Below are 11,053 nucleotides of genomic sequence, written 5' to 3'. Positions count from 1 at the left end.
CTGCCTAGCAACAAGCAATGAACCTCCGCGGGCCAATATCATGAAGTCAGAAAGGCGCTGAACCCTACGCAGTATATAACTCAAAGCCAAGAGAACCGCCCCTCTCTATCCTTCCATTCCCATACCATCCCAACCTCCCCAGCCAGGTTGAACGCGACCCTTTCCATGGCATGGCCCATTCTGGCCTCACTCGGCCTGCCTGCCTGCCGGCGCATCTTACTCAGCCGGCACATCGACACTTTGCGCGACACCGTCCGCCTCGCCGCTGTTGACCTTCTTGCCCGTCTTGGCGATGGTGCGCAGCACCTTCTCGTAGGGCAGCGACTCGTCGGCAAAGACGGTGGCCGTCTGTGTCTCAAGCGAGACCTCGTACTTCTGAACGCCTGTTGTTGAGCGCAAAGGAGGATTAGCATTTCTGTTCTCAATTTCCCTCCTTTTCATGTGACGGGGAAAGATGTGATGTTATGGACGGGTGGAGCGGAATGGGAAAGAAGGCTTAAGCAAGGAAGGCTGGGACATTGCAAACGCACCCTCCAGCTTCTTGAGCACGCGCTCGACGGCGCCTGAGCAGCCGCCGCACGACATGCTCACGTTGAACTGGTACTTGTGCCCGGGGACAGCATCGGGGACGGAGGCACCGGCGTCGGCCATGGTGTGTGCGTGTGTCTAGTTTAGTTCGGTTCGTTCGGTTCCGGGAGATTGACGTGGAAGGCTTTCTTGTTGCGTGGAGCGCGGCGGGCAGGCGATGCGAATCCGCAGGACTGCTGAACTACACGATGCTTGACGATCGGGCTGGGTGTGTGAACAGGCAATGGCTCTGTAAACTAAGGTTCGGTGTCGATTTAAAGCAATCTGGTCCAGGGAAGGACACAGCCGTCAGGGTTGTAGCTGCAACGTTGATAGTGGGGTGTTGGTTTGAGGATGGAGCTGCCGAGGGGCGGGGGAGGGGTCTCTTTAAGGAACGGAACCTGCCAGATTGCGACAATTGTGCCATATCAAGCCAAAAAGGCGCTTGTGTCCGTACTGTCAGGCCAAATGCGATGATTTTGCCATGCGGTGGAAGGAGATGGATGGTTCATTAATAATGCATTGCTGACGCTTTTCGGCATGCCAAAAGTCGAGGAGTCCAACGGAAGTTGGTATCACCGGGCCATCAAAGGTGTTCCACCCTACAAACTGAGGGTTGGGTTTCGACATGAGGCTGGATGCGAGAGCAAGACGCGGCCGTACAAGGTGCTACCGAGTTTGTAGCGCTTTGTACTCCGTACACTCTTCAACTGGGATCGTCCGACGTCCCATACCAACTGCAAGGCCCAGCCACACGCCAAACAGCATACAACATCAGAGAGTTGTACGGGCCCTGAACATGAAACGTGCTCACGTCTAAGTCACGGTCACACACTCCAAGGTGGCCGTGTCTCTGGCGTCTGGTCCCTTACCTCCGAGGTGTGGAAGGGAGTTCTGCTGTTGAGTGAGAGCTAAGCATCTCCGGACAAAGACGCTCCAAAGCAGCCGCTCTGCCGGTGCAGTCCTCAGCGCGTGCCAAGACTGGTGTTGGTGCAAGACCATTCGCCAAAACTCTCGATGACTGAAGCCAACAACGAACTATTGAATACAACTAAGAGTAGCAGCGCATTTGGTTCCAACTATTCCAGAGTGCATATCTACCTAGCACAACTCCTCTGTTATTTTTTTCAGGGTCCCGGGGGACAGTCTGACCTCCTCACAGCCAAACTAGCAAGAGCAGCCCACACGAGCCTAATGTTCGCCCTCACGCTCAACCCCTTCCTTCCTCATCACCATGTCCCCCACCCTCAAAGTCATCCATCCCTTCAAACTCATCCACCTCCTCAAAATCATCCCCTCCTTCAAAGTCATCCTCTTCCTCTCCCCAATCCCCCCAACCCCCGGGCATTCCCATAGGAGGATCTTCCCACTCCCCAACCCAATTACCACCAACCTCCAACCCCCCTTCACCAACAAGATATCTCAGATAATTCATGATCCCCGGTGCAGCGGGTTCCCGCCGGCCCTGCTCCCGCTCCTGCTGCCTCTCCCTCTCCCCGGCAACCTCCCTCCCCTCCTCCCTCCTCATCCGCAACTGCTCTTCCACCTCGCGCTCAATCTCCTCTCTCAGCCTCGCAACCGCAGCTTGCAAATCTTCGCGCCGTCGCCCCCCACTGGCGGAGATGCGCTCGTTTTCGATCGTCGTCCACGGCAGCTGCTGCGTCGAGCTGGAAAAGACATTCTGCTCCCTCGGCGGGGGCAGCGGGTCGAAATCAAAGTTGGGCACGGCGGAGTGCAGCATCTGGCGCGGGACGGCCGACATCAGGGCGGGCGTGTTGTCCAGGTAGATGAAGCGGGCTGTGGAGAGAGTGACGCGCGGAGATGGGGGGAGGGCGGCGAGGTCGGTTATTCTTGACGCAGCCGCTGCGGCGGATTGGAGGAGGGAGATGTGTTGCGGGGTGTTCCAGAGGTCTTTTGCCGTGTGGATGTAGAGCTGGGTGTGGAGAGCTTCGTCTTGGTCGCGCGGCTGGATGCCCCAGAGGGACTTGGGCGTGTCCAGGTTGAGGGCGCTGAAGAGGGCGCAGTAGACCCACGGGATGGTCTCCATGCCTTTTATGAGAGTGTATTTGGCCCTTTCGAGGTCTTGGAGTTGGAAGTAGGCGAGGGCGAGGGTTTGGTGTGCGTAGATGTTGCTGGTGGGTTCCGGGCGGTTGAAGAGGTCGGACTTGCAGATGTTGATGAACCATTGCGCTTCGCGGGCGCGGATGGCGAGGACGTGGATCCAATTGAGCATGCCGTAGGGGTCATCGTGGTTGATGCTTAGGAACAGCTTGGCCCATTCCAAGGCTGTCCGGTAGGTGCCTTTCAGGACCAGCTTCTGGATGAGGTTATGGCCGGCGAGGTAGAACTGGCGATTCTCGGGCCTGGCAAAGCTCATCCTCGCCTGGCCCTTTTCCAGCTTTCTGCGGAATTCGCTGAGGCTGGCCCTTCCAAAGGTGAAGAGGGCACGCTCAATGAGGTCGGCTGCGAGCGCAGTGTTCTGATCCTGTCGAGCGACCTTGCTTACTTGGATAAGCGAGGAGATGTGGTAGGGGTAGCGGTGCAAAAAGTAGACGATCTGCATGGGGTCGTACATCTGGACCAGCCCAAAAAAACTGCCTTCCAGGGCATCGTAGGCCTTGTCATGGGCAAAGGCGAACTCGACCTCGTCCCGAGAACCCTCGGTAACGCGGATCATCTTTAGACCTTGGGCTGAGCCGCGGGGCCATGTCTTCTTGCCGTCGATGAATGGATTTGTGCGCAGAATGGTGTCGAACATACTCTTGTTGCCCTGGGGCCCTTGCCCAGGGTGAGCTGCCCGAGCACTCAGGAAGGTCTCGAGGTCCATGTTCTCGGGCAAGGCCCGCTGGCGAGTGTCTTGGGCGCGTTCCTCAATCTCGGCCATGTCCATGGCCTTCCCAAAGAGCCTGCGCATCTCGTTCATGGCCTTGAGATGTTGGAGATTAATGCGCAGGAGCTCATTGAGTCCGCCGGTCGACTCGTCTGCCACAGGCGGGGTTATGGCACTCCCGGTCGCCTGCTGAGCCTCCAATTTGAGCTCTTCTAGCACCCGGTCGATCTCATCAATGGACTCGCGCTCATCTTTGACTGATGCGGGCGGTTCGGCCTGTTTGCCCTTCTTTTTCTTCTTCTTCAACTTCTTTTTGCTCTTCTTGGTTTCAGCATGCCCGCTTGCCTGCTCCCGAAGTGCTTCCCGGGGGTCTTCTGTTTCACCCTTCTGCTCCTCATCGTCGTCGTCAAAATCATCACCCTCATCGCCGAGAGCTGCAAATCCTGAGAAGATGTTGCCACGGGGCTTTGTCACAATAGGCTCGTCCCCTGAATCGTCAGACCTCTCTGCAGCCTCATTTTGGAGGCTGAGCAGCTCTTGCTGCTTCCGGAGCTTGCGCAACTGTCTACTGGCCATGGTGCTTTGAATGGCTCAGGCAGGTGTGAGGCTTGTGAAAGATGGCGATGATGGCTTTGGTGGGGCCTGATCTGGAGGGGTGGTTTTAATTCGAAGTGGGGACCTTCCAGGTTTCGGGGCTTGAAGGGCGGGATACAGAGACGTCTCTGCGCTAAAGAGGTGGGAATACGAGCACCTGGTATTAGACGCTTCTACCTCAGAATGACTTGAGAAATGAGCTCAAGCAAATGTGTCGTCATCTCAAGTTACTTGGACTTGATGTGATCCGTCTCGCCGATAGAGTCAACCGGCACGTAAAGCCAGAAGTTTCAATTACGAAGAGTCACAGACAAGCTTACAGTACCTTACTGTCAGGAGGGCATAGTGGAAACAATGGAACCGATCAGCAGTTCTCCTGGGCTGAATCAAATCAAAGGTACGGAGTACACAAAGTGGACTACGTGTACTACCTTATGATGGGTACCTCATCCTTTTGTTCTTTGTCAGGTGCACTTGATCCAACTCATTGATTCCTCTTTCTTTCTTGAATCTGTTTGTACTGCGCTTTATGTTGCAACGTCATTGGAGCGATAATTTACATGAGCTGCGTAGGCTATTCACAAATCTCGATATACTGCGATAAATCATTATGAACAACTGTTGTATCCAGTAAATCCATTATTGACGTCTTGAATTCATCACTGCAATTGATTTTCTTGTTCAAAAGAGTCGTAAAGTTTTCGTCGGCTCACTTCCCTCATCGTCAGAGCACTACTGGTAAGTAACGATGCACCATGTCAGAATGGGAAGGAACATAGCGTAACCCGTAACGTGCCTTACACATCAGCCCACCAGGGAGCAGGCCCCACGAATAAACTGCCAACCAACACGGTGCCTGGGTGTTAAAGGTGCCACGCATCTCTCGCTCCTATGCCTATCCGTTTAAATATCGGCTTCGGAACTCCCAAGAGCCAATGCAAGACACCCGCGGGTTAACCTATTCTTATGGATCAATCATGAACTTCTGTTTCCCAACTCGTTTCTTGGCTTTTTTACCTCTTGAACAACTCTGGCTCCCATCAAGCGATGTTTGAGCACTGTTACCGCCGGGATGCACTGCAACTTTGTCTTGACTGGATTGCGGCTGTCTCGCCGCCTCAAGGGAACCTGCATGGCGGCCACTAGTTTCCTGTGCCATTGGGACGTGGTGGTTTGGCTTCTCTCTAGCTCCATTTTAGTGCGGCTGGAAAGGTCCCCTGCTTTCCCTTCCCTTCCAAAGGCGCCTTCAAAATGACGGCGAGGCTCTGCGCTGGGGCGCCGACTCGGTCCTGTTGGATGTGATCCTGTTTGTCTGTCTTTCCTCTCTCTCCCAACTCCCGAAGTGCAAGAGATGGGCCGGCACGCTTGTCATGGCGGCTCAGAAGCACGATGACAGCGTCTTCACCAGAGCGTGGTGTGTGTTTGGGCTCGTGGTGAGCTGGATTGTCGGAATCGGCACGCTGCTTGCTGGTGGCATCTGCGTGTATTTGGAACATCGAGATGGCGCTGCTGCCCATATCGTACTGTCCCATATGTGGAGGGAAATCCTTCCTCTAGGGCTTAATATTCTCGGTACGGCAACGTGGCGGCCCCTTGCTTCTCGCCCACATGAGCCTCTTCTAACCAATACTTGCCAGTCACCCTGCTTAACGATAGCATGGGATACGTCCACACTTGCTCGCCCCGCTGGTCGTTACAACGTGAGGGCAAACTCGACTTCAACTCGAACCTGCGTCTGCTCACCGCGGCGAAGCACAGCCGCGCCAACGGCATAATACCAAACGCCGTGTATCTCACTGGCATCGTCATTTCGTACGGATCGACCTCGCTGATCTTCCTGAGCTTAAACCCAGAGTTGGCTCGTTTACTAGACAAGGACTACGATGACGCCGATACTACCGGCGTCCACATCAATGCCGTTGCCGTCATCACCCTCGGCGCAGGTTTTCTGCTACAAGCCCTCATCACCAACTGGGCCCTGGCCGAGACGCACATACCGACTTGGAGCTCCAATCCCTTCGACGTTGTCCGAGCATGCATCATCGACGAGCACGATGGTCACCGCGTCGAGCCGAGGATTGGCAGGTGCATGATGAGTGTCCATCTGGCCATGGAAGATGCCAGGGCCTGCAAACCAAGGCCGAGGCAGAGCCCAATGGTTGCCGCGCACCACCATGTGAGAGGAATTCTCATCCTCCTCTGGATCCTTCCGGTACTCGCAGGCATCTGGGGTGGCGGCGTCTATGGCCATCTCTTGAAAGGTACTAAAAATGGCGTCCTGGGGAGATCATGGTCACTCCTGCCGGTTTTCACCGGCAAAACCGACTCCAATTGCAGCACCCGCCAGTGTACGGATGGCACATCTGTTGTCAACATGGGGTGGAGTGCCCACGGAGCCGCTGGACTCGTGGGCTCCGTCTTCCTCATCATGGCCTTCCAATCGGTCGTCACCTTGTCTCTGCACTGCGCCGAGCTGATCGTCAACTTATCCAGAGACGAGAAGGTATACCGTGAACTCATCGGGCCGCGGGGCACCAACGGTCACTACAACTCGATCCTCGCTGCCTTCACATCATGGCGGACGCTCTTCTTGTTTATCCTCAAGGCCGGCGTCCACTGGATGTTCGGTCTCGCCATCAACCTGCAGTACCAGCTCGGTGTCAACATGCATCCGCCCCAGATCTTCTATTTTGGGGCCTTCTCCCTAGCAGCTGCCATCTTTGGACTGCTCCTCTCTGTTTGGCGTCCTAAGGGCTACCTGCCTGCCTCGTACGGTCACATCCAGACCATTGCCGATGTCGTCGACGAATGGGCCGACTCCGGGAGTATGTTTTGGGGCGAAAAATCCCGTGGCAACCCGGGATACACTGGCACCAGTACCCACCGGCTCAAGCAGCCAGACGAGAGGATGTGGTATGGCGGTCAGCACGACTACAGACACTCGGCCCAGAACCGGCCCAGCGGAATTCCCACCGAGATGCACAACCTCATCCCAGCGCCTCCGCCTTACTCTCCTGGTCCTTGGTCGTATGCGCATCACAACTCGTTTCCCCAATGGGTGCAGCAAGCGCCCCAGGCGCAGAATCGACCGAGTCACAGCAGCCTGAATAGTGCCTACTCGGACATGTCAGGCTTTTCGGGTTACTCGGGCTACAGCGCCCAGAGCACTCAGCCGTTTCTCTACGGCTACCATGGGGGTTGATCAGTAATGGTGAGAGAGTGAGCATGAGGCGGCGCCCGGCGTTTTAAGACATGTAGCATATGATGCATTGAAGGTAGCTGCAAGGAAGTCAGGGAGATCTGTACATTGCTCGGCATCCTCGATAAATGTTGGAAGAACGCATGGAAAGATCCGGAGGTCTCCTGCAAGCCTCAGTCTGTGGCTGCACTGTGGCGTGCTGGCAATGCAAGACCAAGTGGAGTTCGAGTGCACGGATCAGGTGGCTTGCAACGTGAGAAAGCAGATGGCTGAACTTGAATTTTCCGGTGGTTTGTGCAACCTTCCCGCATTCAATTTCCGACCTCCAACAAGCACACAACCACAACAGTCCCGATCATGGTGCGCAGGGCGCCAGGCGAAACCACATCCTGACCTACCTTGTCTTAAAAGACATTGCCTATTTCACTTCCATTTTCTTCATTTTTGATACCCGCAGATTTCGGCCAACGCGCATCTGGCAGCACTTGCACTTCGTCACACACATTTCCTTCGCATCAAGATGTCCGAATTTATCGGGTGCGTTCACTTCCGGATTGCTCCCCGCTTCCCTTCTTACCATCCACTAACTGGTCTCAATGTTACAGAGCGAGGATATCCCTCATATCCCGGAGTGACATCCGGTTCGTGGAGTCTGGCACGCTCAGCTTCCGAGCTCATCAGCTAATCATTAATGCCATAGCTATGTCGGCACCCTTCACAGCATCAACTCGGATGACTCGACCGTCTCCCTCGAGAACGTGAGGTCATTCGGCACCGAGCATCGGGAAGTCGCCGAGTTCGTCCCGCCGTCCGACCAGATCTACGAGTACATCGTCTTTCGCGGCACAGATGTCAAGGACTTGAGGATTGAAGAGGGCCCGGCGCCGCCCAAAGAGGAGAAACCGCCTGCGGTGCCCAATGACCCCGCGATTTTAGGTGTAAGTGTCCGCTAAGCTTCCCATCCCTAACAGAGCCACCTTCATGATGAACTATTTCGGATGTAAAACTTTACTTGTCTGAAATGCGCAAACAAACAATGTTGAGATTTCCGTTGCCTTCCTTCTGATTATGTGGCCACACAATCATCCCCCAAGCACAAACCCGTTTGGTGAGGAGTTGCTAACGAGTTTCTGCATAAGGCTCGGCCTCGGCCCGCGAATGTCGCTCCTGGCCCGCCCGGTCCTCCTGGCCCCCAAGGTCTTCAAGGTCCTGTCGGTGGCCCCGGTCTTCAGAACCAGCAAGGCCCGCCGCCTGGCGCGCCTGGCTTCGGTTATTTCCCTCCTCATATGGCAGGTTGGGGCCGCGCCGGGGCTCCCGGCCCTGGTCCGTTTGGTGGCATGCCATACCCTCCTCCTGGTTGGTTTCCGCCGGGACAGGAGTTCCCGCCGATGGGACACGGTCCTTGGAACCCATACCAATTCCAGCCCGGCCCCGGTGGTCCCCCGGGCGCGGTGGGTGTTCCGGGCCAAAGTCGGCAGTCGGCAAACCAGACGCCGAGCAACCAAGGATTGACACAGAAGCCGGCTCCCATTGGGCCCTCTGCCGACAAGAAATCGATCACGCCTTCTCCGCAAACCGGTATTCCATCTGAGCCCAAGGCCATGAGCCAGGCGCCCAAGCAGCCAGCAGCCGCCGCTGCCCCACCGCCGCCTGTGGAGTCAAAACCGACAGTTGACGAGGTCAAGGCAACGGCTGCGTCTCTTGCCAACAACGCCCCAGCAGCGGCGGCGCCAGCCGTGACCATTCCCACCGGGCCGAAGAACAGCCGTCCTACACAAATTCTGCCTGCGGTTCCCCTGCCTGCTGCTCTAACTGCCAAGGTTGCTCAGGCCCAGGCCCCACCTAAACCTGTCACTGAGCCAACCAGCGCTGCCGCCGCCGCGGCGGCGTTGAGGGATGCCACACAAGCTGCCAAGGATGCTGTGGCAGTCGCCATGGCGAAGCTTGATGGCTCGGCTTCGACCTTGCAGCAGCAAGTCGAGGCAAATGGCGTGGATAACTTGACGAAGAAGGTGGACGAAATGAGGATTCACGCTGCTCGCACAGGACAAGGCCATCGAGGCGATTCTCGGGGCGACCATCGGGGTGACCATCGGGGTGACCATCGGGGTGACCATCGGGGTGACCATCGGGGCGGTCGGGGCCGCGGCCCTCGTCCCGCCAAAGTGGATGTTCCCGACACCGATTTTGACTTTGCGTCGGCCAATGCAAAGTTCAACAAGCACGACGTCATCAAGGAGGCCATTGCAGGCTCGCCGCTCGGTGAGGGCCCCGCGGCCGAGGTGGCCTCTCCCGAGGCTGCGGCTGACGCACCGGCCCCTGTGGAGCCGGCATACAACAAGAACAAGTCGTTCTTTGACAACATCTCGAGCGAAATGAAGGACAGGGAGAATGCCGGCCAGAAGCTCGGCGGAGCCCAGTGGCGTGGCGAGGAAACCCGCAAGAACATTCAGACGTTTGGCCAGGGCAGCGTCGACGGAGGCTACCGTGGGTATCGCGGTGGACGTGGCCGGGGCCGCGGCGGCCGCGGTCGGGGTTACCGCGGTGGGCGCGGCGGTAATGGTGAATTCCGCCCGCGCGAATCTCAGCCGGCAGCCCAGTAAAGGTTCATCCTCGAGAAACACGCACCGAACCTCCTTCACCTGGTCTTTGGCCGAGGTTTTCTGTATGACTAGTTTCTATCTCTGGATTTGGGATTGTTTTTTCGTTTTATCTATCGGCGGCGCGGCGGCATAGGCTCCCAGTATCGTTTGTTTCACTGGGTCGGGAGTTCGGGGAAGCGAGCGACGACGCTACGAAACGGAAAACAATGCTGGCTCTCGATTAAGGATGGCAACTCAAGGACATTTCACGGGTTTCTCAAGCACCGCTTGTTCTGCGATAATGCTAGGGGAATCGGGGCGCATGGTCGTGACATGATGCATCTGGTGGTGACATGGACGAGCCGGCGTGGTTTGGGAAGGGGTTTTGTTATCGATGGACTGGGTAAGAGGCTTTTGTGAGCATTGAGATGCAGTGTGATATGAGCTGCTGTGCAGGAGGAGAGCTGGGAGGGTCGCGAGAGATTGTGATGGGATGGGGATGAAGATGCACGACTGACCCGTGGCGAGGGGTTTGTATCCCATTCAACCTGGACAATGTCGGGTCGAGACGAGCAAGTTAAAAATGTGAAAAAAGCGATCCTGGCGGGCTTGTCCTTGGCCTTTTGGTGTGTGTGAGTTTGTGATTAAGGCGATGGTGTTGGCATCCGGCGGCTGGTGTTTTGGCATGCTCATGGAACTTCAGGTCTACCAATTTGCTCAGGCAACCATCCTGCCAGTTGCTTGAATAAGGGATGGCGGTAGGTAATGACCTGGATGTTTGGGTCCGTGGTTCGGCGCGCTGATGTTCAGTCTGGAGGGATGCTGTGAGTGTTGGCTCGGAAAGCGAGTGTAAGAGGCGTCGAAAATGGGGACGTCAAAGGAGAGGACAGAGAGTATGTTTGTATTGGCGTGACCCTGCGAGGGAGACAGTAGGAGAAATGAGGACGAACGCTGCATACTATCAATCCTTGATATATAAAGGAAGTAAATGTCTTGGATCATGCAGAAGGAAGCCAACTGGTAGCAATGGTCCGTATAAGTTCTCTCTTGAATTCCCGTCCCTCTACGAGTTATGAGACGGGTAAAGCTGAGAACTGATTCGAGCGCTTAATGATTACATAGCTGCGTGACATCATCTGGCTTCATTCTCATTAGGTTTAAGCTTCCACGTGTTCAAGAAGAAAGTGGCGCTGCACTCTAGTCTTGATTACAGATCGTGAATGGCGGCGGAGCGGTGCCTGTCTGTAGTGGTGATGATGGCGCTCTCACTCACTCAACTCC

The 11,053-nt window shown here is 56.0% G+C and overlaps 4 protein-coding genes across 4 annotated transcripts; 2 read left to right on the top strand and 2 right to left on the bottom strand.

Annotated features, from left to right (window-relative positions):
• Positions 1–216: 216 nt before the first annotated feature.
• N657DRAFT_574759 (uncharacterized protein) lies at positions 217–651 on the bottom strand (the record flags this gene model as incomplete). Its single annotated transcript, XM_062789051.1, has 2 exons — positions 217–383; positions 531–651. 2 exons carry the CDS (start codon positions 649–651, stop codon positions 217–219), a joined length of 288 nt encoding a protein of 95 aa, XP_062646566.1.
• A 1,029-nt stretch (positions 652–1,680) lies between these two features.
• On the bottom strand, positions 1,681–4,014 carry N657DRAFT_646546 (DUF654-domain-containing protein). Its single transcript, XM_062793139.1, has one exon. It carries the CDS (start codon positions 3,971–3,973, stop codon positions 1,778–1,780), a length of 2,196 nt encoding a protein of 731 aa, XP_062646565.1. The 5' UTR covers positions 3,974–4,014; the 3' UTR covers positions 1,681–1,777.
• An 858-nt stretch (positions 4,015–4,872) lies between these two features.
• Positions 4,873–7,480, top strand: N657DRAFT_620872 (uncharacterized protein). Its single transcript, XM_062790604.1, has 2 exons — positions 4,873–5,563; positions 5,629–7,480. Exons 1-2 carry the CDS (start codon positions 5,362–5,364, stop codon positions 7,191–7,193), a joined length of 1,767 nt encoding a protein of 588 aa, XP_062646564.1. The 5' UTR covers positions 4,873–5,361; the 3' UTR covers positions 7,194–7,480.
• A 230-nt stretch (positions 7,481–7,710) lies between these two features.
• Positions 7,711–9,793, top strand: N657DRAFT_681763 (uncharacterized protein; the record flags this gene model as incomplete). The annotated part of the gene is made up of 4 exons (XM_062796423.1): positions 7,711–7,727; positions 7,796–7,831; positions 7,891–8,128; positions 8,330–9,793. 4 exons carry the CDS (start codon positions 7,711–7,713, stop codon positions 9,791–9,793), a joined length of 1,755 nt encoding a protein of 584 aa, XP_062646563.1.
• Positions 9,794–11,053: the final 1,260 nt, after the last annotated feature.

Source organism: Parathielavia appendiculata, assembly GCF_033297405.1.
Source record: "Parathielavia appendiculata strain CBS 731.68 unplaced genomic scaffold N657scaffold_8, whole genome shotgun sequence".
NCBI classification, from domain to species: Eukaryota; Fungi; Ascomycota; class Sordariomycetes; order Sordariales; family Chaetomiaceae; genus Parathielavia; species Parathielavia appendiculata.
This window is presented reverse-complemented; position numbering and strand designations above follow the sequence as displayed.